The following is a 13,360-nucleotide window of genomic DNA, read 5'->3' on the forward strand; positions in this document are numbered from 1 at the left end:
TTTTGATTTTTGGCCGGAAAAATCGATTCTTGAACCATTGTGCGACGTAGAGGAGCCAGAACACCGTTACCGAAATAGATATACGAACAAACTTATTTGGGCTGCTACAACAACAACAAACAATTGGCAGCTACATATTTACATTACATGAAGTTAATTATTCTATTCCGGTGAAAAATATGACAGTGTGCTATTATTAAACTTTTTATTTGTTTCCCTAAATATCTTCTTAAAATATTCAAATTTATTTTCGTCATTGATATTCATAAGACATTATCAATAGATCTCATGACAATTCCACAATACATATATTCCAAATATATTTTCCCAAACAAACAAATGAACCACAAGTGACCCCTCTATTTTGAGCTTATTATATTACTAAGGAATACTTTAAAAAGTAATCTCATTGCAACATATATTTTGTTATATATTTCAAAATAATTGTCAGTCTACACTTCACTTCGTAGTAATGTGGTCAGAAATAACAGCGCCTTCGGTTGGGTTTCTGCTGCTGTGTTCCACGCTAACGGTGTTGTGGATTTATTTGAATTATTTACATAACTACTGGACACGTCATAATGTTACACAAATCAAACCCTTACCTCTGGTGGGTAATTTGGGAAAAATACTCAGCATGGCGGAGCCTTCGGCTAAGGTGATTGAGGAATTTTATCATCATCCCATGGCAGAGGACAAACCCTTTGTGGGCATTTATGTGTTTTATCGCCCGGCGCTACTACTACGAGAACCCGAGCTTATTAAGCGCATTTTGGTGAGAGATTTCCCCAAATTCAATAATCGCTTTTCAAGTTCCGACATTAAGGGAGATCCTTTGGGTTCACAAAATCTATTCATGCTAAAAAATCCCACATGGAAGGATATTCGTTTCAAGTTGACACCGTTTTTTACAAGTGGTAAATTGAAACAAATGTTTCCGCTAATTGCTGAGGTAAGTAGAATAAGATTCTTCAAGTTAATCCGAAATGCATTCTTAGATCTTTCCCTAATAATATAAATTTTCTCATTGAAGGTTGGTGAAAATCTTAACAAATACCTGCTGCAAGCATCTCCTTCGATGGAAAGTGGAGAATTTGAATTGGAATTAAAGGAATTTTGTGCATTGTACACCACCGATGTTATTGCAACTGTTGCCTTTGGTGTCCAAGCTAATTCTTTTGAAAATCCCAATGGACAATTTAGGCGGAATGGTCGAGAAATCTTCCGCTTTAATAAACGTCGTGCCATGAATTTTAGTGTCGTCTTCTTTTTGCCTCATTTGGTTCCCTACGTGGGGGCAAAAGTTGTACCCGACGAACAAACTGAATTCCTGCGATCCACCTTCAATTATGTTGTTGCCGAAAGAGAAAAATCTGGAAAGCCACGACATGATTTGATTGACATTTTAATTGAATTTAAAAATAGCTCCAAGTGTATATCTTCCCAAAATGGTGACAGTGTAAAATTTGATGGCGATCTGCTGGTGGCCCAAGCTGCAATTTTCTTTACCGCAGGCTTTGAATCATCTTCGGCTACAATGTCTTTTGCCCTTTATGAATTGGCACGAAATCCGGAAATTCAAGAGAAAGTACGAGAGGAAGTTCGCACGGTACTAATAAATAGTGGTGGAAAAATTACAATGCGTGATATTGAATCTTTGGAATACATGCAAATGGTTATCAGTGAAACTTTACGGTTATATCCACCATTACCGTTTTTAGACAGAGAATGCACTGTGGACAAGGAGGAGAGTTATTTGCTGGAACCATTTAGCAGCTTTAGTATACCAAAGGGTATGCCCATCTATATACCGGCTTATGCTTTACACATGGATCCAAAGGTAAGGGAAATATTGTTATATTTAGTTATACGCTGAATAACTCCATGTGGGTCATTTTATGATAAAAAATTGATTAAGGTCTGGCCTTCATTTTATATTTAATAATTATAAAATATTTCACAATGTGGAAAGGTTATTATAAATTTGTTTTGTACAAAATTCATGTAACACCTCGAAAATATTCGTCGTATATCCCCCACGTTGTATACGATTTTTGATAACTCAGCGAGATATTGCGATTTAGCGATGTGTGTCTGTCCATCCTTTAATAATTGTAATCAAATTTCAGGCCGTAATTACGGACCGATCGTCACGAAATTTGAGGTTATTGGTGATGATCGCAAATTATTTAGATGGTGGACCAAAAAAAAAAAAAAAAAAAACAAGTAAAAAAGTATCAGTCGGCTTTGCCGACAGAGATATACCCTCAGCCTGTGCAAATTGAAACACTTTTTTCACAAAAAAATTATGTATTTAGGGGGTTTCAAAATGTTGGTCGTATGAACCGACAAAAATGTTGATTAAGATTAAAGTTCAACAAATTTGCGGAAAAGGTACTTAAAGAAATGGACCGACATAGACCATGGGGGTGGCATAGTGGGTTTTTACACCCTTCGGGCTGTTTTCTCAAGAAGTATGGACTTGCCCCTGAAACAACTTTTACCATCGTAATTGAGGCAGCGAATGTAAGTTGCTTCAACAAAAATCAAAGTTATTCAATAGCAGGTCTTAAAGTGAACTTATCCAAAATTTTGTGTGGGAGGTACGGGATGGAGTGGACAAATATAGTCCATATTCAAACCTGATCTATATTTGGTAGATATTATGAGAATGTGTAAAGTATGGACCAAATCGGTCACTCCCATCAAGAGTTATCGTGCGCACAATTTTTCTGTATATTTTTGAACATTTGTGGGGTATGTACCTGAAGGAGTGGACCGATATTGCTTTTCTACGAAATTAAACTAAGTTTGGAAACAATATTACGAAGGCCAAATTTTGGCCGGAATCGGCATATCCGGTCGAGAATTATCTTGCGCTTCCCCCCATAAACATGGTGTCATAGGGTTTGTTTTTCAACTTTCAGGCTATTTTCTCAGGAAGTATGGACTTGCCCCTGAGGAAACTTGTACCTTCGTATAGGGGACAGTGAATACAAGATGTTACAACAAAAACCAAGGCGATTCGAGAGCAGGTCCTAAACTGAACTTTTCCGAAATATTGTGTGGGAGGTACTCGAAGGAGTTTACCGATTGACTCCATATTGGAACCTCATCTAAGTCTGGTAGAAATTTTATAATGTGCAAAGTATGGACCAAATCGGTTACTCCCTTTAAAAGTTATTGCACGCACAAATTTTCCGAACATTTTCGAACTTTTGTGGGTGAGGTACCGGAAGGAGTGGACCGATATAATCCATCATTGAACTTGAACTATGTTTGGACAAAATATTACGAAAGCCAAATTTTGGACCGAATCGGCAGATCCGTTCGAGAGTTATCTTGCGCTCCAACCACTACACACGGTGTCATAGGTTTTTTTTTGTAACTTTCAGGCTATTTTCTCAGGAAGTATGGACTTGCCCCTAATGAAACTTACAGCGTCGTATAGAGGACAGCGAATACAACTTGCGTAAACAAAAATCAAAGCGATTCGAGACCAGGTCCTAAACTGAACTTTTCCAAAATTTTGTGTGGGAGGCACCCGAAGGAGTGGACAGATTGAGTCCATATTGGAACCTCATCTAAGTTTGGTAGAAATTACACGATGTGTAAAGTATGGACCAAATCGGTTATTCCCTACAAGAGTTATCGTGCGCACAAGTTTTGCGACAATTTTTGAACATTTGTGGGGGAGGTACCTGAAGGAGTGGACCTATATGGCCCATCTTCGAACTTAAATCGAATCTGGACTAAATATTTTGATACCCAAAATTTGAACCGAATCGATTGATCCGTTCGAGAGTTATCGTGCGCACCAGCCAGACAGACAGACGGACAGACAGACAGACAGACAGACAGACGGACGGACATTGCTAGATCTACTCAAAATTGTCTGAAACGGATATCGTACAAACATACTTGGGGTCTAAAACCATTATTTCGATGAGACACATTTTTGGTCGTATCAAAGTGTAAATACCCTCTTTAGCCTAAAGGCTGAGGGTATAACAATGACGAAGCAAATCATTTTTATCCGATTTTGTAGACCAGCTACCAGCAGGTCGCAGTAATAGTTCGATCGCCACAAAATTTAGAGTAAGGTTTGATTTTATAACAAAGAAGAAGCTTGCAATTTAATTGATGACGAAATAATATTTAGCGGGTTAAATGGACAAAAACTTTTGTGTGAAATTTATGAAAAGTTTTTTAGCTATACTGTGCAGAAAGCTTTACTCCGCAAAAAAGTCTTAATGTTAATGTACGCGATCAGATAACATAGTTACAGCCTAATATATCCAGTTATTTGTTTATAATGCAATCATAACCACTTTAGAAGTCGCAATTATTTTTGATAATAATTTGATATGTTTTAGCGGATGAAAGGTAACTTTACTTTTGTATGAAATATATAAAAATTTAATTTTTGGCCCATATTTTAATTTCTGGAGGGCATATGGTTATATTTTTGAAAATTTAGCATAGTTGAAGCCAAGGTTTACCCTTTTATAACTCGTGAAGTGTGTTTGTATAATATACAAATTAAATGATTTTGGATAAAATGAAATGTTTTTAGACTTGGCAAAAATATTGACCTTAAAAGTTAGTTTGCGTGGAGGCTATGGCTATAATTATATTAAAAAATTGGTAAAATGGGTTGAAGCCAACGTGTCTTTTTTTTTTGTTTTCTATCGATTTGTGATTAAACCACACTTTTCACGATATTCCTGTCAAAGTAACTAAAAAAGGATCATCTCACCAATGTATAACTTTTCAAAATTTGATCTGCGTCTGCCATTAAATTATGCTGACATTTTGAAGCAAGATTTTAGGTGTTTTTTGAAATTTTCTTCTAATTTCGTTCCGCAAACAGGTTTTTCAAAAAATCATATATAGGATTGTAGAACTCGCGATTATAAGTTATTTGATATATGTGTCGTGAATGTAGCCTACACAGCTTCACAGAAATCTGTATCCAAATACGAAAATTTTGTGCGAACAATTTTCTAAAAATCGTATTTTTCGGGCCTAATTTTTACAATTGTCGTTCAATTTCCTAGTACTTGATTGCAAATTTTAGATTTTTACGCTGCGGATCTAAAACATGATTATTCGTGAAAATCCTTCTACCAGGGTTTCGAAGTCGAGGTATTTTTGGCTCGACTCCGATTTCAGACCGGTTTTTTCACGACTCCGACTCCGAGGGTAAATTCCTATACCATTAAAATGAATTTGCACAAATGTTAAACTTTTTCCTATATTTGGCCCATACAGGCTAATTAATTGGCTTTTCCTAACATATTCTTTAGAAAGGGCCTTTGTACTCAACTACGAAACATAAATATGCACGGTGCTCTTGAAGCAAATTTAAATGAAAGGTGCTTACACCTGGGAAGTTTTTGCAGATTTTGAAACTACAATGTTCATAGATGAGAAAAATCAAAAAACAAAAAAATCGCCGGAGCGCTTTTTAAATAAATCGCGATTCAAGTTGACATTTTTAGGGGTTGTTTAGGTTTTTGCGATGTTGCTTGACAACCGCTAGTCCTATAAAAACGGGACTAAATATTGTAGCTATCAAAATTCTCTACAAGATTTACCTGTATGGTTTCCTCGTCGCTTTTACCGTTTGTGAGATATAGAAGTTCAAATTGGGACAATTAAAATTCAATTCAGTTCTGTATCACCCCCTTATAAAACAATGTCATGACTGCAAATTCCCAACTTAAACTTATATATTTAAAAAATGGTACAACTTAGGATAAGTTACTTAAGCCAGTCTTGTAGAGAATTTTCACAGCTTTAAGATTTGCTCAGGTCCCATATCGATAAGACTTGCCGTAGTCAAGCAAAATCGCGAAACCCTAACAAAAAAACCTAAAAATGTAAACTAAGCTTCTTTATCTCAAAAATGGTACAGCCTGGGAACAAATCATAAACGCCAATCCTCTAGAAATTTTTCACAGCTACAACATTTTCTTTAGCTCCATTTCGATTGGACTTGCCGTTTCCAAGCAAAATCGTGAAAACCTAAAAAACATCTAAAAATGTGAATTTTGACCGCGATTTATTTCAAAATCCCTACAACGATTTATTCTTGTTTTTGGATTTTTCTCATCTATGAACATTGCTGTTTCAGAATTCAGAACAACGTCCCCTGTGTAAGCGTTTTTCATTAAAAGTTAGTTAAGGCGCACCCTTCATGACATTGTTTTATAAGGGGGCGATACAGAATTGAATTGAATTTTAATTGTCCCAATTTGAACTTCTATATCTCAAAAACGGTAAAACCGACGAGAATACCATTAAGGTCAATCTTGTAGAGAATTTTGATAGCTACAATATATTCTTTGGTCCCATTTTATACGACTTGCGGTTTCCAAGCAACATCGCCAAAACCTAAACAACCCTTAAAAATGTCAACTTGAATCGCGGTTTATTTAAAAAGCGCTCCGGCGATTTTTTTTCGTTTTTTGATTTCTCTCATCTACGAACATTGTAGTTTCAAAATCTGCAAAAACTTCCCAGGTGTAAGAACCTTCCATTTAAATTTGCTTCAAGAGCACTGTGTATCAAGTAACATTCATATCTATATTATTATACCCTCCACCATATGGAGGGTATAATTAAATTTGTCATTCCGTTTGTAACACATCGAAATATTCGTCGGAGACCCTATAAAGTATATATGTACTCGTATATTATTGATCAGCATAAAATTCTATGTCGATTAATCTTGTCCGTCTTTCCGTCCGTCCGTCTGTCTGTTGAAATCAAGATACAGCTCGCAATTTTAAAGATAGACAGCCAATATTTGGTACAGAAGTTTTTATTTCTTGCAGGCTGGTTGGTAATGAAAATTATATATCAGACCACGTTTTGATATAGCCCTCATAGAACGGTACCTCCCGATTTTCGGTATTTTTAAGGTTTTAGCTTCATTATCCTACCAAAATGGCTGAAATTTGGTACATAGTCTACGTTGGTGGTATAAAACTTTCCACCAGAACATTGTCGGTATCTGTCCATGTCTTCATATAGCGTTGTGGCCTCAATATTCCACCGAAATGGCTGAAATTTGGTATTTTGACTTCGTTGGGGGTTATCAAACTTCCCCTTTAAATTTGTCGGTATAGGTCCGGTCCACGCCTTCATATAGCCCACATGGAAAGGTACCTCCCGATTTTCCGTATTTTGAAGGTTGTGGCTTCAATATTCCACCAAAATGGCTGAAATTTGGTATTTAGTCTTCAATGTGATAGTTTTATATCGAAATTTGTCTGTACAGGTCCACGCTTTCATATTGCTCCATTTCCGGCTAAAATTCGTCGGTATAGGTCCACGTTTCGATATAGCCCCCTTGGAACGGTACCTCCCGATTTTCGTAATACTGAAGATTGTGACGTCAAAATCCCACGGAAATTGCTAAAATTCGAGAAGAGTATTATCAGTATAGGTCTACATCTTCCTATATCCCCATAGAAGCGTACTTCTTGATTTTCGGTATTTATGAAGTTTTAGCCACATTCTCTTACCGAAATATAGGAAATTTGGTATTTAGTCTTCTTTGAGTCTAAAAACTTTCCGTCAGAAATTTGTCGGTATAGATCGACGTTCTGAAATAGCCCCCATAGAACGGTGCCTCACATTTTTTTTACCGAAAATGCTGAAATTTAGTATTAAGTCTTCTTCATACGCGAAAGGAAACTAATTATTCCATTTTACTTCAATACAACTTATGGTGAAAAGTATAACAAGTTCGGCCGGGCCGTCGTTCTTACTTGTTTCTACTGAATCTTACATTCAAAAAGGGCAACAAAATACAATTTAGAATGCTTTTGTCGGTTTTGGCGTTTTTTTTTTCTTCGCAGGAGTAAATTTTTGGAAGGAATTCTTCCCCGTGAGAAAATCTTTAAGCTTTCAAAATATGTGAAAATGACAATACGAATCATAAAAACTGCATGCGGTAAAAATTATAAGCAATTCATGAAAAGGTTTTACAATGGATATAAGCCAACATTTTAGAATGCTGCGAGAGCCTTAAAAAGCCATTTTTCATGAATTTTATCCATGAAAAGTTTTTTTTAGATTTTCTTCATCTGAAAGAATATAACACAATCTGCTTTCTGAATTTTAATTTAAAAAATCCCACGAAGTTTTGTGGCAAATGACCGTATACGCGAACCCTCTTTTTATAAAAGCGGTGCCAAATCGAAAACTAAACCGATTGCTATATATTTTTCTCAGCTTAATTATAAAAAAAATTATAAGCAATTCATGAAAAGGTTTTACAATGGATATAAGCCAACATTTTAGAATGCTGCGAGAGCCTTAAAAAGCCATTTTTCATGAATTTTATCCATGAAAAGTTTTTTTTAGATTTTCTTCATCTGAAAGAATATAACACAATCTGCTTTCTGAATTTTAATTTAAAAAATCCCACGAAGTTTTGTGGCAAATGACCGTATACGAAAACCCTCTTTTTATAAAAGCGGTGCCAAATCGAAAACTAAACCGATTGCTATATATTTTTCTCAGCTTATCAAAATCTAGTCCTTCATCTATCGATTTCGTAAAAAAAAATAGATTTTACGGAAATAGTGGACAGAAAAAGAAAGAAAGAAAAAGTCAAAATATTAATGTTTTCCTTAAAAAACTGATAAAACGGACCAACAAAATATGACAAATAAAATCGATCGATGAATTTCTATATTCTGATGTCTTTTCTAGATTTTTATAGAATCATCTAATAATTATGAGTTTATCCAATTTTATGTAAAAGCTCTTCAAAATACATCTTTGTGGGAAGACCAGTAGGTCTTCTGGCAGAAGACTTGTAGAACTTGTACAGAAGACGTTAAATGCCCAATTATAATTCGAATACCATAGAGCTTTACATTTGCTTGCAAAAAATTAAAGCATCAATTGGACCATAAAATATTCTTAACATGCATTTTGTAATGAAAATAGAGATGAAAAGATTTGACTTCAAAGGTATCCTGTGAGTAGCCCTCTAACGAGTTTGTCGCATACATGCCACCAAAGCCCCCTTCTTCGCTTCTACGTCTTCTATTATACAATACACACTACTCTTCATTATAAAACAGCACTCCACAGCCGCGAGAGCACTGTTATTACTCTCGTTGACAAACATCCTCTCTCCAGCCATGAAAAAAATGTTCTAACATAAAAAAATATGTTTTTGAAATTTTGTCTTTTTAGGGCGAAGATCATTTTTTTTTAATGATTTTTGTTAATTTTCTCGTTTAGAGTTAAGCTTGATGATCTGAAATTATTTGCAAGTGAAAAAGGAAAGCCAAGGACTCGAACCCACATAGTCACCAAATTACGTTACCTGGTTTCATTGGTGGTAAAGCAAATCTTCGGACGTATCGACTATGTAATGGCTTCTCTGTCCTAGAACCTATCGTTTTTCAAATGCAAATGTGTTTTTGTACATTAACGCGGATACTTGGCCACAGAAATGTATTTTCTTCATGACAAACGCTTTTTGCGCTGACTTTGAAGTTATGAGTTGGCTTTGAACGCTAACACGCCATGACAACATTTTTTGATATGTTTTTCAAGGACGTGGGTTCAAATCCCAGCCGGGCTCAGCCTGTTTTTTATTTTTTGAAATTTTGCCTTTTTAGGGCGAAGATCATTTTAATGATTTTTTACCCAAACATATCAAATTGAGATATGTCACAAAATGTTGCAAACATATATTTGTTTGGACCCAAGCATATTATGTTTCGATCCAAACATATATTTGTTTGCAACCGGTCCCAAACATATATTTGTTTGGATCCAAACATATTTCTAACATAAATTTTTCTGCGTGTACATTCACATAGAAGGTTTCCCATTAAGAAAAATTATCGGGATGTTGAGATAAATCATTAGGCTTCTTAAACCGTTTTAATTGATATGCATTTTTAAAATCTGTGTAAATCGCGTAATTATCAAAATCATTTTGTCCGCATGTAATTTTCATATACAGCAAGACCAGAAAACCGCGATAACTTTTATCCGCAACAACCAAACATTTGCTTGCGAGCGGATTTGTACAGGGGAATTTTTTCTTAACTTATGTACACAAAAATCGATGATGTACCGCGAAAAGAAAAAATTTATCTTTTTTTTGGAAATAGAATATGAAAGATTTGGCAACATTTCCCATATACTGACAAAGTAGCGTACTTACTTAGTTGGCCCTCTACAGATCATTTGTTCTAATAGCCGATTTCGATTCCTCTCTATTTATTCATTTACATTTCCAATTTGTAATATCGAGCATTTTGATTTCTTCGTCTCCCACTTGTTGATGTTATCGAAATCTTGACTTTCCAGTTCTGCATGTATCACCATGAGGCCCGTATTTATACGCCGTCAACGCACATTGGTCCGTAGATCAGTCAAAGCACCAAGACTGCCTTATCTGATTGTACAAGTAGCCAGGTTTCAAAACCAAACCATACATTAGCAAGGGTAGTATCAGCGATTTGTGAAGTATTATTTTTGTTTGAAGAAATGTGGTTTTGTTTTTAAATTGCATACTTAAACAAAAGTAGCATCTGTTGGCCAATAATGAGTATTTAACTTGTGGCTTTTGGTGCATATTGTCATGCCATTTCTTTTAACGTTTGCACCTCGCAGCAGAACGTTGAATAGATCACACAAAAAATATGGTAAATGTCGATCTGCATCTCTTGGGTCTTTTTCAGGATCTGCCGCAAGGTAAACATCTGGTAAATTGTAGATTTGACAGGTTTAAAGCTGCATTGGTGTGGTCCAATTATTTCGTTGACCATATGCTTTATTCGAACACATAATATCCCTGACACTATCTTATACGCAATATGGAACAGACTTGTGCCCCTATTATTAGGGCACAAAATCTTATCTCATTTCTTGTGGACGGGGCATAGGATGCTCAGGTTCCAATTGTCGGGTACGCGTTCTTCTGGCTCCTGTTGTGATTGCAGCTTACAGATGTGGGTAACTCACCCAACGCCCTACTCAAGTTTTTATCGTTCTTATGGGCGAACGCACGGCACACCTTTAACGAATGTTAAAGGGCAGATACCTCGGTAACACTTGAGATGAAAGATGGACCAAGAGAAATCCTGAGATTTAACAGGCAGGGTCATTATTTGGTTTCTTTAATCCCCTAAGTTCGACTATATCTATAATAAATCATTCGAAGTTATTGTGGCATATTTAAAAAGATTATGCTGAGGAAGACGCTTGTTTTAAAATCAAGGATTTGTGTTGGGGGAAACAGTTCATATTGACTTTGATTTTTTCTTTATATCACAGCCTGAGGCTGCATATTTTACAGCAAAGCCAACTAACACGTTTTTAATAATATTATCCATTTTAGTTTGCGACTTTTTTGGAAGAGTGTGTGTATATTTTGGATAAGTTTTGTTTAGGAATATCACAGCTTCTGCTTGGAACCAGAATTTCGGAGTCAGAGTCTACGATTGGGAGTCGAGCAATTTTGCTGGAGTCGGAGTCTGTGTCGAAAAAATAACTAGACTCCGACCCCAGACAATTTTTAACATATATCAATAATCTCCTAATTTTATTCTTTAATGACAGAGATATGAACGATAAGTTTTGGTGATACGTTTATTTATAAAAAAACGAAAAAGCTATGAGGAAACATGTAAGGAACACTATGTTATACTCAGTTCGAGGATGAGCCAGAGGATATTAACTATCATTTGAGCTCTACAGATCTCTAAATGAATGAATGCCGAGAACTTTTTAGTCCACTTAAACCTCTAAATTTTTCCAAATATTTTTTCTTCTCATATAGGTCGTCTAGTCTTCTCATGTTATGTTCAAATTAAAAGTCATCAGTGCTTTCTATTAATGGCCACATTGTACACTTTTAAAAGGCCTTGTGGTTTCTATCAGTTATCGTACAGAACATCAATAAGAAGGCTACTTTCCGCAGTAAAATACAGTAGAAACAATGTGGAATATACATATATTTTAAATCATATTAAAGTTTTGAAGTTGTATTGTTGAATTCTAATATAACATTTCGTTTTTAATATAAAGAAAACATTTCATTCTTTACTCTTTTCTTAATTGCAGTACTTTCCGGATCCACAAACCTTTATACCAGAACGTTTCTCAGCGGAAAATCGTAAAAACATTACACCTTACACTTATATGCCATTCGGACTGGGACCACACGCTTGCATTGGTGAACGTTTTGCATATCTTCAAACAAAGGTGGGACTTTTACAGTTTCTGCGCAACCATCGGGTTACGCTGAGTTCGAAAAATCCTCAGCGAATTAAACTTGATCCCAAGGCATTGATATTACAATCAGAAGGTGGTATTGTCTTAAATGTGCAAAGGTATCCATTACAATGTTGAAGTCAATTGAAAATTAAATGAAAATTATTATTATAAAATTTTTTAATAATAAAAGATTGCAATAAATCGAAAAAGGGCAATTTAAAATTAATTTATATGAATATGTCAATAGTTTATAGAAAGGTATAAAATGTTTCATATTTTCCGACTTAATTCAATCATTAACCTCATCTAACCTTGTTAACTTTGTTATTATTTTAGATTTTCCACCTAATATCAATTTTATTGGCAGCACAATGTGGAATTTCGTACAGCTTTGTTCTAGAATTGAGGTTAAGTGTTATATTTATTAGCTGTGTCCAGCAGTGTCCATTACATTGTTGTCCACTTATGCTGCAGCGCTGGTCAGCATATAAGATTTGTGGTAGCGTTTTAATGTTCTTTTGACCATTGAATGGTTGTCCAAATGGATAAGATTTCAATTAATAAAACGGGTTTCTTAAATCATTTTTTGGTTATATTACGTCAGCCAATTTAACCCATGTCCATGGGTACATGCAACCATATGTATTACCTTTTATAAATATATGTGTACTCTTATGAGAAAATTAAGGAGCGGTCAATAATATAAAATAAGTATTTTTCATTTTCATAATTAAATGGTCATAAATCTGTTGCTTAACTTTAACAATCTAAAAAAACGGCTTGGACAAACTTCCATGGTTCCTGATCAAATTCACAATTACCCTAGAGTATGTGAGTCAAGTTTATACTTGCGAATATAATGGCCCAAAAACACAATAACTTACGAATTGAGTATCCGAGTAGGTCCATATTGAACAACACATTAGATTGGGTTACGTTTAATGATGCGCAGATATCTTATAGTGCAGGTGGTTCATACTGAGAACGTTGTAACGGTTGGCTCATTGTTTCATCATGGATAATTTTGTAGTTATTTCTCGATGAAGTGAAGATAAAGAAGGAAATGAGGTAATGATGATGAGAGAGTTTTGTGGTT

At 35.2% G+C, this 13,360-nt stretch overlaps 1 protein-coding gene across 1 annotated transcript; it reads left to right on the plus strand.

The window, feature by feature from the left end:
- The first annotated feature begins 462 nt into the window (after positions 1-462).
- Cyp6g2 (Cytochrome P450 6g2) lies at positions 463-12,473 on the plus strand. Its single transcript, XM_073969363.1, has 3 exons — positions 463-952; positions 1,034-1,840; positions 12,112-12,473. Exons 1-3 carry the CDS (start codon positions 473-475, stop codon positions 12,397-12,399), a joined length of 1,575 nt encoding a protein of 524 aa, XP_073825464.1. The 5' UTR covers positions 463-472; the 3' UTR covers positions 12,400-12,473.
- The last annotated feature ends 887 nt before the right edge of the window (positions 12,474-13,360 follow it).

The sequence above is a fragment of the Musca autumnalis genome, unplaced genomic scaffold, assembly GCF_047663935.1.
Source record: "Musca autumnalis isolate F117 unplaced genomic scaffold, ASM4766393v1 scaffold_2, whole genome shotgun sequence".
In the NCBI taxonomy this organism is placed as follows: Eukaryota; Metazoa; Arthropoda; class Insecta; order Diptera; family Muscidae; genus Musca; species Musca autumnalis.